General features: G+C 37.8%; 1 protein-coding gene across 1 annotated transcript in view; it reads right to left on the bottom strand.

Annotated features, from left to right (window-relative positions):
- The window catches only part of DNAAF9 (dynein axonemal assembly factor 9), a 141,520-nt gene that overhangs the window by 93,912 nt on the left and 33,982 nt on the right, over positions 1-13,626 (bottom strand). The window contains exons 7-8 of the mRNA XM_058563120.1: positions 8,902-8,979; positions 3,187-3,285 (exon numbers count right to left, since the gene is read on the bottom strand). Coding sequence (XP_058419103.1) covers positions 3,187-3,285; positions 8,902-8,979 — 177 coding nt within the window. The remainder of the gene's footprint in view (positions 1-3,186; positions 3,286-8,901; positions 8,980-13,626) is intronic.

Genomic DNA, 13,626 nt, shown 5'->3' on the forward strand with positions numbered 1-13,626 from the left:
TTGCTTTTTAATGATGTAGAATATTTCAGATATGTTCAATGGCCATTTAGATTTCCCTTTGGCAATTAACTGTTTATTTACCTGCTCTGGATGTTCATCAATTGGAGTTTTGGTGTTTGTCTTATTGATTTGTAAAAACTCTTTATACATTAAAATAATCATAGCTAAAATTTACTGAGGGTTTACCACGTGAACTGTGATAGGCACTTAAATGTAATATCTCAAGTGATCTTAATAACAACCGAAGCCATTCATTCCATTATTATCCCCTCTCTACAGATGAGCACCAGGTCACAGAGCTAGTGAACTGCATAGCTGGGATTCTAACTGGGTAGTCATTTGGGAAAAAAAAATCAAATTAGATCCATATCTCACATCATACACACAAAAAACCCACAAATGAATTAGGGATCTAAACGTAAAAAATTAAACCATACAAGTACCAAAATGGTGAAGTCCTCTTTAACCTTAGATTAAAGCCTTTCCCTATAGAATGATTCAAAATCCAGAAGCAATAAAAGGAAATACTGATAAATTTACAGGAAGATAAAAAAAAAATGCATGGCAAAAAAACACCATAAACAAAGCAATTGATAAATGGGAAGAAATAATTGGAATATATACCACAGACAAAAAGTTAATAGCCTAAATATATAACGAACTCTTAAAAACTAAGGGACAAAAGACCTAAAACCTATGTTCTCTAGTTCAGTTAATAATATTGTACCAAAATTTTTGTGAAAAATTTCAAACGTGAAAAAATGTTTAAGCTCACTCCACTAGAAAAATACAAATTAAAACAATGAGATACCATTTCTTATCTATGAGAATACCAAAAATTAAAAAGCATAACAACACATTCTACTGGTGAGGCTGTGGTGAAACAGGCACTCTCATATACTGCTGGTAGGAATGCAAATTGGTACAACCCTTTTGAAGGGAAATCTGGCAATAGCTAACACAACTACATATGCACTTACCTTTTGACCCAGCAATCCCATTACTAGGTATACAAACCTCCAATAATATGAAAATACATACGCACAGAGTTATCTATTATGGCAATGTTTGCAAGGGCAAAATATTGAAAACAACCTAAATATGCATACATAAGAGAGTGGTTGAATAAATTAAGATAAATTCACACAACAGAGTACTATGAATTATAACAAAGAATAAGGAAGTTCTCAATGAAATGACCTGAAGAGAGTTCCAGGATATGTTAAGTGAAAAAAGAAAAGTGGAAATGACTATATATAGTGTGCTACCCTTCAATGAAAGAAAGAAGAGGATATAAGAAAATATACATGTATCTGATCATTTGTGCAAAAGAGACAGAAAAGACAAACTAGAAACTGAAGAGATTTGTTACCTACTGTTAATGGAGTGGGTGCAAAAAGGGTGGAGAGAAGTGAAGAATGAGAATGGGGTAGTAAGAAACAAGGGGTGACAGACACATCACTGAGTATACCTTTTGGAATATCTTTCACTCTTAGAACCAGCAATGAGAGAAGAAAAAAGAATCCAAAAAACTGAAAAGGGCATCAGTGAGAGGTGGGACAACCTCAAGTGGCCTAATATAGAGGTAACTGGAGTCTCTGAATGAAAGGAGGACAAAAAAATATTTGAACAAATAATAGCTAAAAACTTTCCAAACTTGATGAAAACTATAAATCCACAGATCCAAGAAGCTCAACAAAACCCAAGTACAAGAAATATGAAGAAAATTACAGTAAGACACATCATAATCAAATTACTCAAACCAGTAATAAAAGAAAAATCTTAAAATCTATCAGAAGAAAAAAAAGACCAGTTACATACAGAGGAACAAAGATAAAGATGAAAGACTTCTCATCAGAAACAATCTAAGTGAGCAAGACAGTGGAACATCTTTCAGGTACTGAAAGGAAAAAATTGTCAACCTAGAACTCTATACATGGCAAAAATATCTTTCAAAAATGAAGGTGAAATAAAGATTTTTTTCAGACATACAAAAGCCGGAAGAATTAATCAGAAGATTTGTACCACAAAAAATATTACAGGACATCCTTCGAGGAGAAGGAATTCATACCAAATGGAAATCTGGATCTACACAAAGGGATGAAGAGTATCAGAAATAGTTAACTACATGGGCAAATATGTAAGACTTTTTTATTATTTAAACCTTTTAAAAATATTTAAAAAGATAATTTTAAAAGATAATTGTTTAAACAAAAATAATAGCAATATATTGTGGGGTTTATAACACGATGTAAAAGTAAAATGCATAACAACAAAGATCAACTCCAGTTCCAAAGATCAGAAGTAGGGCTTGTTCTGGGCCACAGTGGAGCAGAGACCTGAGGACAGGCAGTGCGAGCCCAAGGTAGGCTCAAGATCACTCTTCTGATCCTTCCTGTTGACTAGTTTTGGGGAGAGTCCTGTGCCTTGGTTCTTGCTTTAGATACCTCAGTTTACTCACGGAGTGGGTCTTAGCCTGAACCCAGTAACTTCACTATTGTTGTTTGCCTGGAAAGAAAGCTTGGCATTACCTGGAGGTTCAACTGGTGTGCTAGCCATATGTGGAGAATTATTCCTAGGCTTATTAAATAGTGCCCAATAGAATTCCTGGCTGACAGAGGCACCACCACACTGAAAAATGAGTATCCTTCTTATAGACAAGCTGGCACAGAAAAAAAACAACTTCTTTTTTTTTTTTGTGAGGAAGATCAGCCCTGAGCTAACATCCATGCTAATCCTCTTCTTTTTTTGCTGAGGAAGACTGGCTCTGAGCTAACATCTATTGCCAATCCTCCTCCCTTTTTCTTTTTTTCTCCCCCAAAGCCCCAGTAGATAGTTGTATGTCACAGTTGCACATCATTCTAGTTGCTCTATGTGGGACGCGGCCTCAGCATGGCCAGAGAAGCGGTGCGTTGGTGCGCGCCCGTGATCTGAACCCGGGCCGCCAGTAGCGGAGCGTGCACACTTAACTGCTAAGCCACGGGGCCGGCCCAAAAAACTTCTTACATGGGGGTTGGCAGGGTGGTAAGGGGGTTAAAAACTTCTTTACAGCATGCAATATAGCTTAAAGAAATGATAACCAAAACAAATTAAGACTGTAGTGTTGTATTCTGAAAAAAATTAAAAAAAAAAACCAAACCATAAATAACCAATCTCTTCTTTCTCTTTGACCCTTCCCTTACATACCTCACCCGCCTGAGATTCGGAAAGTTCCAGCAGGAAAGGAATTTCCGTGTCAAAATTAGCAAAGAAGCTAGTCCACTGATGTTCAAAAGCCACCAAATCCTAGGAAGAAAATGAAAAGATAACGTGTTTGGTCATATAAAGGAGGTAATTTTGAAAACCAGAATCATGAAACTGCATCTAATCTCAAAATACCAGACCATATAAATATGTTGTTTTAAAAGGTAGTAGCAAACTACTCAATCATGCCACCACATGGATGAAGCTCAAAAACATTATGCCAAGTGAAAGAAGCCAGATATAAAAGACCCCCTGGTGTATGGTCCATTTATATGAAATACCCAGAAAAGGCAAATCTATAGAGACAGAAAGTAGATTAGTGGTTTACATGAGGCTGGGAGTGGGAAAGGAGATTGACTGCAAGTGAGCAAAGGGAACTTTTTTTTTTTAATTCCATTTTTATTTATTTATTTATTTTTTATTGTGAAATTTTTGTTGTACATTATTGTTTATCAGTCACCATATAAGTGGTGGAGCTTATACAAGTGGTGGAGCATCCCTCCACTCCTTGTGCCCACCTCCCACCCCTCTAGCCCCTGGTAACCACCAAACAGTTCTATCTGTCCACATGTTGGTTCATCTTCCACATATAAGTGAAATCATGCACTGTTTGTCTTTCTCTTTCTGGCTTATTTCACTTAACATAATACCCTCTGGGTCCATCCATGTTGTTGCAAATGGGACAATTTTGTCTTTTTTTATGGCTGAGTAGTATTCCATAGTATATATACACCACATCTTCTTTATCCAATCATCAGTCGCGGGACATGTGGGTTGCTTCCATGTCTCGGCTATAGTGAATAAGAGCAAAGGGAACTTTTTGGGTGGATGAAAATGTTCTCAAATTCAGTTGTGGTGATGGTTGCACAACTCTGTAAATTTACTAAAAATCACTGAATTGTACACTTAAAATGGGTGAATTTTATGGTATATAAATTATACTTCAATAAAGCTGTTTTTAAACAAGGACAGTAATAGCCTCCAAGTGCCTTACTTTAGCAATCCTTGTAGGAAAGAGGGAGTTATTATGAGGCACCTAAAGAATGGTACTACGTCTAGTGCCAAAAAGGTCACATCAGTGAAACTTTGTTCAAGGACAAATTAGTTGAGCTTAGTTAGAAGTCTGGTGGGGCCAGGGGTGGCCCAGAGCCCTCTCCTCCCTCATTCCCTCCTCCCAGTGGTCCTGGGAGTATGAGGAACTCTGTATCCTCCCAGTTGACTCTCCTTGATGTGCAGCCTCCCTCCCTCCCCCATCTCAGCTGCTTTTCAGCCACCTCTCTGAACTCATTCCTGTTCCCAACCATCACATATTGCTTTTTGCTACTGGCTGTTCTTTAAGGCATCATCAGTTAACCAAAAAACATCAGCTATAACTTGATTAAGTATATCTTTGTCCTTACTTTGAAGTTGCTGATAATTTCTACTCAAATTGGAGAGTTGTCTTCACTGCCCATCTCACACTGTGTACATATTATTGGGCACCTAGCCTAGTGCCTTGCTTACAGCAGGCAATCTGTTTGCTGCACTAAACCTGGCCAGATCTATGCTCTCCTCCATTTTTCTCTTCCAGTAGAGGATACACAAGTGCTCAGACCTGTGGGCTCTGTGCTAGGCATGTATTGACTCTGCTTTTGGCCCTATGCATAAAGCACAATGGACCTCGGCTGGTAATTCTTTTTTTTTTAAAGATTTTATTTATTTATTTTTCCCCCAAAGCCCCAGTAGATAGTTGTCTGTCATAGCTGCACATCCTTCTAGTTGCTGTATGTGGGACGCGGCCTCAGCACGGCCGGAGAAGCAGTGCGTCGGTGCACGCCCGGGATCCGAACCCGGGCCGCCAGCAGCAGAGCATGCGCACTTAACCGCTAAGCCACAGGGCTGGCCCTCAGCTGGTAATTCTTAAGTGTAAACAACATTCTCACTAATGGCTTTGCTACTTGCTGCCCAGATGATCTATATTTTATAGATAGACAGATAGATATAGATATGTATGTATATAGGTATACATGTATACATATATGTGTGTTACACATATATATTATATACATATATCTAAAATTATCTTCAGTAATCATGTAGGTGACAGTGTTGATACTGTTTTCTGAGCAAGAGAAGGGAGAAGAAAAAGTACATTTTAAGAAGTAATATGGGTATGGATTGGTTCTCTTTTTAATAATTTTCTAGAGACACAAGTAATGACTAGAATTGCATTTTAATTGCTTTGGTTTTTGGATTCAAATCTTATTAAGAACATTTATAGACTCACTACAAGAGATCCCTGCACAAATTTCTGGTCATTTTTATATATAGATATAGTAATTTTTATCGAATTTGGGGTTTGCTGAGCTTCTTAGATCTGTGGATTGATATATTTCACCAATTAGGAAAGTTCCTGGACATTATCAACTCAAGCTTCCAAATGCCCCATTTTCTCTCTACTTTCCTTCTGGGACTCCAATTATACTGTGTTAGATTATTTGACATTGTTTGACAGCTACTGGATGCTCTGTTCCACTCCCCCTGCTCTATTTCTCTTTGTCCTTCAGTTTAGAAACTTTCTATGGACCTACCTTCGAGTTCACTGAACTTCTCTTCATTTGTGTCTAGTCTGCTGTTAAGCCAATCTAATGAGTCCTTCATTTCTGAATACAGTATTTTTCATTTCTAGCATTTCCATTTGGTTCTTTTCACAGTTTTCAGGTCTCTGCTGAAATTTCTCATCTCTTCATGTATGTTGTCCCCTTTTCTTTCAGATTCTTTAGCATTTTTATTAGTTATTTTAAATTCCCCATTGGTTAATTCCAACATCTGAGTCTACTTCTCTTGACTATTTACTTTCTTGACCACAGATCAAATTTTCTCACTTCCTCATGTTTTATAAACTTTTTTTTATCATATGCCAGACATTTTGTATAAAAGAACAGTAACAAAATAAAGTACATAATATTTACCTCTAGAAAGGTGTGCCCTTTCTTTTGTCAAGCCACTAGAATAGAGATCTAAGTCAATTTGATCTACAATTGATCCGGGTCTGTGTTTTATTGCATCTGTAGTTTGATTTTGTTCATCACTAAATTAAAATATTTTGAGGGTGGGATCTGAACTTCAGTAGAGACTTTGTTCAAAGCACTAGCAAGATTCTGGAAATCTCTTTGCATTTTACAGCTGAGAGACCAGCTTCCTAAATCACAGATAATCTCTCTCTGCTTTACATGCTGGCCACCAGTTTTTTGGGTTGCTAGGAGTTCTCTTTGCTCTCCAGTCCCCTTGGCTCTGTCTACATAGGGACATCTCTCTCTGTCCTGCTGCCTTGCCCCAGCCTTAAGAGGGTAGCTGCTTATAGTTTGTAAATACCTGTAGTGCCTCCAAAGGGTTGCTCTCAACTCCCTTGCTCCAATCCAGGTGATAGCTGAGTGTCAAATGCCTCAGGGGGGATCGTTTTCAGCTCTCCTGCCTGACCCCTAGCCTTTGGTGTACTACTCTGAGCACTGTGAAAACCTATGGGATACAGTTGATGGGTAGGTGCTGACTCACCCACACACAGCCATCAAAAGCTCTTTAAAAGGTCAGCTGATTTCTCCTTATCCCTGTCTATGAGAGATTCCTCTTCTTCCTGCTGCTCCACCAGAAATGCAAACAGCATTCTATGAAGGACTCTACTATTTTGGGAACTGAGTTCTTTTAGCTTTCTTTGCATCTTCAGCTCTCCAATGTTGTTTTTTTATAACTATGATTTTGTTGCTTATTCAGATTGTTTTGGCTGTTAGGGTGAGAGCAATGATCTCTTTCAATTTTCTATATCCCTAACTGGGAGTGGAAACCCATGGTCATTTTTATTTCTTATTTTATACATAGCCAATTCCTGCTGTCCCCAATTCTCCACTGTTAGTATTTTTCTTATTGACTTGTAAGAGCTCTCCACAGTGTAGCTGGTATAAATGTGCTCAACCACATTCTGGTACAAGAAATATTATCTAACTTTATTATTTCTAAATAAAATTAAATTTGGCCTGAGCCTTCACTCTTCAGAATAGATGAGAAGTCCACTATCAGACATTAAAGGGCTTCCTTCCCCTACTTTGTGATATCACCTAAGAAGGCTAAGCTAATGGGAAGTCAGAAAACCAGGAAAGGGCTTGGTCTTACAGCCCATGGTGATTACCACTGCTGCTTCTTCAGCTGCATGATATCATTGTTGCTCCAGGTGCAGTTAAAGATGCTCTCCTGAGTGGTCCCTCTTCACTGACTCCAGAGATGCTTGCAATGTTCTCAAAATTACAGCGCTATGTCTAGCCTCCATGTGTGACTGGCAGCATCCTCACGTTCAGGGCACTACATTCAAGCAGGGCGTGGGTCTCACATACTTGAGACTCCTAAACTAAGTACTTAACTCTCTTCTTTATCTGTGGCTAAATTTTATTTATCATTCTTGTATTCTTAACGTTGTAAATTTTTGTATTTTCACTTTTTTCCATAATTAGGCTAGCCATGGGTTGATGATGATGACAATGACTAGGTCTTTTCAAAGAATAAAAAGTTCAGGTTTTATTTTTGTTTTATATTCCTATTTAATTAGAAATGTCTAAATAGAATGGATGTTCAATTTTATCAAATGCCTTTTCAGCATCTATGGAGCCATCATAAATAGCTCCAAGGAGAAAAATTAGTATAGTGATTACATTAATGTATTTCCTGATATGTAACTAAACATTGAACCCTTAGTAACCCTACTTCATGGAATATTCTTTTAACATGATACTGAGCTCTGTTTGTTAATATTTTACTTAGAATATATACATTAATATTTATAAGTGAGGCTGGTCTGTAGTTTTCATTTTCTTGAGTTATTTTTGTTGGGTTTTGGTATCAGAGCTAATTTCATTAAAAGGCTGTAAGCTGTTCTTTTTTCATGCATATCTAGCCATGGCCACTGAGAGACACTACCGAGCTGCTTAACCAAAGTACCTATTCCTGTAACGTTAGTTTTGTCTGTTGCTCCTCATTGCAAGTTGTTCCACTCATCTTAATTTTTTTCTTCAAAATTCAGATGAACAATTAATGCCTGACGCTCTAATCCAGGAGTCAGCAAATTATGGCCTGTGGGCAGGCCACATGTTTTTGTAAATCAAGTTTCCTTGGAACACAGACATATTCATTTGTCTGAGCATTGTCCAAGGCTGCTCTCAGGCCACCATGGCATTGTTGAATACTTCCAACAGAGATGCAGAGCACACAAAACCTAAAATACTACTATCTATCTCTTTACAGAAAAAGTTTGCCCACCCCTGCTTTAATCCTTGATTCCTTTAAGCCATATTCCATCTTTTTTATCTTTTCATGCCAGAGAAACAGTGCAAAAAGACACTCTCTGTATTGTTTTTCTCAAGTCCAGCTCAGCAAAAAGAATGTCTTTAGATGAAAACCTACACCCTGGATCAGGCAGGTGGCCTTGGTCTCACCTCAGGTGAGGTTTCCTCAGAGGTAGTATCACTTTTCCAAGACCCTTCCACCCCCAAGGAGTTCAAGACAACCATCAGGGAAGAAACTGCTCAATTCTTTGATTAAAGCAAACTACAAATATCTTGCATTTCTTCAAGTTACCATTAATGGATAATTGAGTTGTAATATTTATAAGTTAAATATAGTTAGGCTCTTTACCTCTGAAAGCAAACTCTCCAGAGACATAGAATCCATCTTGCTGTAGACATTCCATAGATTCAAACTCACATCCTGCAACTGCAACACAAAGGCAAAATATTGAAATAATTGAGTCAATCATTAAGACAATAAGAATTATTTTTTAATGTTCAGAAATGACTATCTTGGTGAACACTAAGTGATTAGAATAATAAATCAAATTTTTATCTACTATATTAGAACCTATTCATATTAATAAATGCTGTCCCATTCAAGGAAACTATCTTTTCAGAAACTTTGGTACATCTTTTGAATATTTTCAATGATGGGCATATATATATTATATATTTTGCCTTTGTTTAAAATAAAATTTTAATCAAAATAATACATATCCATGGTTTTAAAAATTCAAATAGTACTAAGGGCTTGTAATAAAGTTTTAATCCCCTACTCCAACCTGTCACAAACCCCCCAGTTGTCTCACTCCTCAGAGACAACTCACTTAGAAATCTTTTAACTTTCTGGTAGTTACCTCCATATTTTGATATAATATGCTTCTATAACTATTTCTTGATCTATCAATTTAAAAATTAAATACTGACTTATGGCAAAGATTTAGCTCTTCTAAGCCCATCCCCATTCCCACACTTTTTCTACACACACATACACACACACACACACCCTAACATCATCTAATATCATAATATGGCTTTTTTGGTTTCATCAGTAATTATTATTTATAAAATTAAGACCATATATATAATATATACTACAGGCCAAGTATATACTATACTCCTGTTTGCTTTTTTAAACAAATTTTATTTTCCTAGAGTAACTGTTTCATTTTTTTTCACTTGCGTAATTTAAAGAGTCCTGAAGTTTTTTCCAACAGTCCCACCCAATTTGCGAGCATGCTTACACTAGGGTTTCTCAATAGCAACACTGCTGTCATTTGGAGCCAGATATTTCTTTGCTGTAGGTTTGCCCCATGCACTGTAGGATGCTTGGCAGCATTCCTGGCCTCTACCCACTAGATGCCTATAACACCCCCCAACCCCCAGGCTAACCAAAAGTATTTCCAAACATTGCCAAATGTCTTGGAGGGCTGGGGGGCAGCAAAATCATCCCAATTAAGAACCTCTGGCTTAAACATATCAGATAATCTATCAATTCTTTTTCTTTTTCCTGCTTCATTCTGGTCTGGCTATTGTGTAAGCTACCTGTGCAACCACAACTTTCACTTTGAGACCTCTACTGTCATCCTGGAGCTCTCAGATGATGGATTTGGTTCCATGGATTATTTGCTCCTCTTTCTTGGTTAACTCCCTTGTTTGCTACAGCACATCCTCCAATAGCTTTCTAAGAAAGAATTAATGGGAGGCAAACATTTTTTGAGTTTTAAAATGTCTTTATTCTGTCCTCATGCCTGATTGATAGCTCACTGATGCTCTGTCCATTCTTTTGGATTCTTTATTCTCTCTGTGCTTCATTTTAGATAGTTTCTACTGCTATGGCTTCAAATTCACTAATCTTTTCTTCTGCAGTGTCTAATCTGCTATTAATCCCACCCAGTGTATTTTTCATTTTAGACATTGTAGTTTTAATCTATAGAAGTTTAATTGGCTCCTTTTAAATATTTCTATGTCTTTGTTTAACAAGTTCAATCTTTCCTCTAGATTCTTGAACATATGGAATACAGTTATAACTGTTTTAATGTCCTTGTCTGCTAATTGTAACATTTCTGTCAATTCTACGTCAATTTTGATTGATATTAGTCATGTTTTCCTGCTTCTTTGTAAACCTGATAATCTTTGGATGCCAGACATTGTGAATTTTACCTTGTTGGGTGCTAGATATTTTTGTATTCCTATAAATATTCTTGTGCTTTGTTCTGGGATACAGTTAAGTTACTTGGAAACAGTTTGATCCTTTCAGGTCTTGCTTTTATGAATTATTAGGAGGGTCTACAGCAGTGCTCAGTCTAGGGCTGATTATTCCCCACTACTGAGACAAAACCCTCCTGAGGACTCTACCCAATGCCCTGTGAATTATGTGTTTTTTCCAGTCTTACCGGTAGTAACAGCACTATTCCCAGCCCTGAGCATGCATCAGGCACTGTTCTAGAATACTTTCAGATGTTTTTTTGCCCTCCACCTTTGGTAATTATCTTACACTCGAATGCATTGATCAGTATTCTGTTGAATACTCAGGATGGCAGGGAGGGAGCAGGGGAATCCTGGCAGATCTTGGGAGTTCCCTCTCTGGACAGTTCTTTCCTCTTTAGTACTCTAGCTGTCTTGGTCTCACCAGACTCTCAGCTGCATCTCCCCAACTCAGGAAGTGCACTGGGCTCCATCAGGGTACCCCCTCCTTGTGCCACAGCCTACAAATTTTCTCCAAGTAGTAATAAGTTAGGGCAATCACTGGGGCTCACCTTGTTCATTTCCATCTCTCAGGGAATCAATAATCTACATGGCCTGATGCCTAGTGTCTTGAAAACCACTGCTTCACATATTTTGTTTGAAGTCTGTTTTGTTTCGAGAAGGAGAGAAATCTGGTTCCTGTTGTTTTATTGTAGGTGACTTATTTTTTCTTCCTGGAAGGTGTTTTTTTTTTTTTTTTTGGTGAGGAGATCAGCCCTGCGCTAACATCTGCCAATCCTCCTCCTCTTTTTTTTTTGCTGAAGAAGACTGGCCCTGGGCTAACATCCGTGCCCATCTTCCTCCACTTTATATGGGACGCCACCACAGCATGGCTTGCCAAGCAGTGCGTCGGTGCACGCCCGAGACCCAAACCCGCAAACCCCAGGCTGCCGCAGCTAAGCGTGTGCACTTAACCACTTGCGCCACCGGGCCAGCCCCCGGAAGCTTTTTATGATATTCTTTTATCCTTAGTGTTCAAAAAAGGCATAGATAAAGGTTTTTTCCTCCCATTCACACTTGTTCAGTGATTTAATTTAAAAGCTTTTATTTCTCTGTATCACCGAAAATGTTTATTCTTTTTTTTTTTTTCATTTCTTCCCTTCTGATATCTTTGCTCTATCTTTCTAGAACTCCTACTTGTTGGATATCAGACTTCTTGGATCAATTCTCTATGTCTTATAACTTTTTCTCACATTTTCTATCTCTTTGATTTTTTTACTCTACATTTTAGAGATTTTCCTAACTTTACCTTCCAATCCGTCTATTGATTTTATCAATTATAACTTTCCAGAGCTCTTCTTTTCCTTACATTAATTTATCACAACATAACACTTATTCTATGGTTGCCAAATCTCACATTTCTCTGAGCAACCTAAGGAGCATTTTGTGTCTTAAGTTTTCCTCTATATCTTAAATTATCTTTGGATCTTTCTTATTCGATTGATCGTCTTTTTTTTTTAATCTCGATCTTTTTTTTTTTAAATTACTGCTATTTAATCAAATGTCTGGAGATCTTTGGTTGTCTGTTTATATTTTCAAATGGAGAGGCTGATTGGAGCTTTATACTCTCAGCAGAGCATGTCAACTACCAGGAAGTATTTTTTAGGGAGGACAGGCAAGAGGCTGTTATTCCAGGATCCCTATCTCCTTATAGTCTAAATGTCAAAATGTGGAGAACTTTACTCTCAGGTAACAAAAGCTACACTAGCCAATGAGTCGTCTTTGTTTTGTCTTATTCCCTCTTCCTTGTTTTTCCTAGAGTGGAGATGGCAACTGGTAAATGACTGGTTGCCTGTCGCTCGGGGGGCAGGGTGGGGGAGGCAGAGAGTACAACATAACAACCTTCAATTAATTCCTTTGTTTTTAATATCACCAATTTCCATTCTTTATATCCTCCATTTTATTTTCTTCTTCCTCATTGATTCAATCTATTTGGCCCCTCCTCCGTATTCTGGAACAGCTTTTCAAGTACGTCAACTGATTCGATTTTTGAGGGGTATTGAATTTGATTTCTTTTTTTTTTTTTTTTGTGAGGAAGATCAGCCCTGAGCTAACATCCATGCCAATCCTCCTCTTTTTGCTGAGGAAGACTGGCCCTGAGCTAACCTCCATGCCCATCTTCCTTCACTTTATGTGGGACGCCGCCACAGCATGGCCTGACAAGTGGTGCATTGGTGTGCGCCCGGAGTCCGAACCCGGGCCTCCAGCAGCAGAGTGTACACACTTAACCACTACGCCACGGGGCCGGCTCCTGAATTTGATTTCTTTTTAAATGCAAATTTTAATTCTACTAATGAATTTTGAGACTTACTACAATCTTTTCTTACGTCACCCATCTCCTTTTTTAATTCTTCCTGCTCTACCTACCCTATCTCATTTCTCTTTTTACAAACTCCACTCTGAAAAAGTAAAAAAGATATTTTTCTCAATTTTTATTTTATTTCCTGGAGAAAATCTTTTTAAAAAGCATGCTGATCTACCCCACATCTAACATGCTATGCTCTCTTTCTTATATTTTATTGAATCTTGTCATAAGTCTTATTCTACCTCTCAATATGAAGATCTTATGTTTGACAATAAAAAAAAAGTGAATGAATGCTCACTCTATGGTTACTCTCATTATTCAGAAGTTTGCTATTAGAATCTTCCCCTCGGGGAGCTAGTTGATGTAAATTTATATTACTAGGTCACAGTTCCAGCAGCTGGAGAGTAAGAAGGAAGCTGAAGGCAGGGAAAGCCCTATCTGAGGAGCTTCCCTGTACTGCTTCCCAGAAAGAAAACGTTCTCTACATCCATAACTCAGTTTGGCCCAGCCTAAATACCA

The sequence above is a fragment of the Diceros bicornis genome, chromosome 19, assembly GCF_020826845.1.
Source record: "Diceros bicornis minor isolate mBicDic1 chromosome 19, mDicBic1.mat.cur, whole genome shotgun sequence".
Lineage (NCBI taxonomy): Eukaryota > Metazoa > Chordata > Mammalia > Perissodactyla > Rhinocerotidae > Diceros > Diceros bicornis.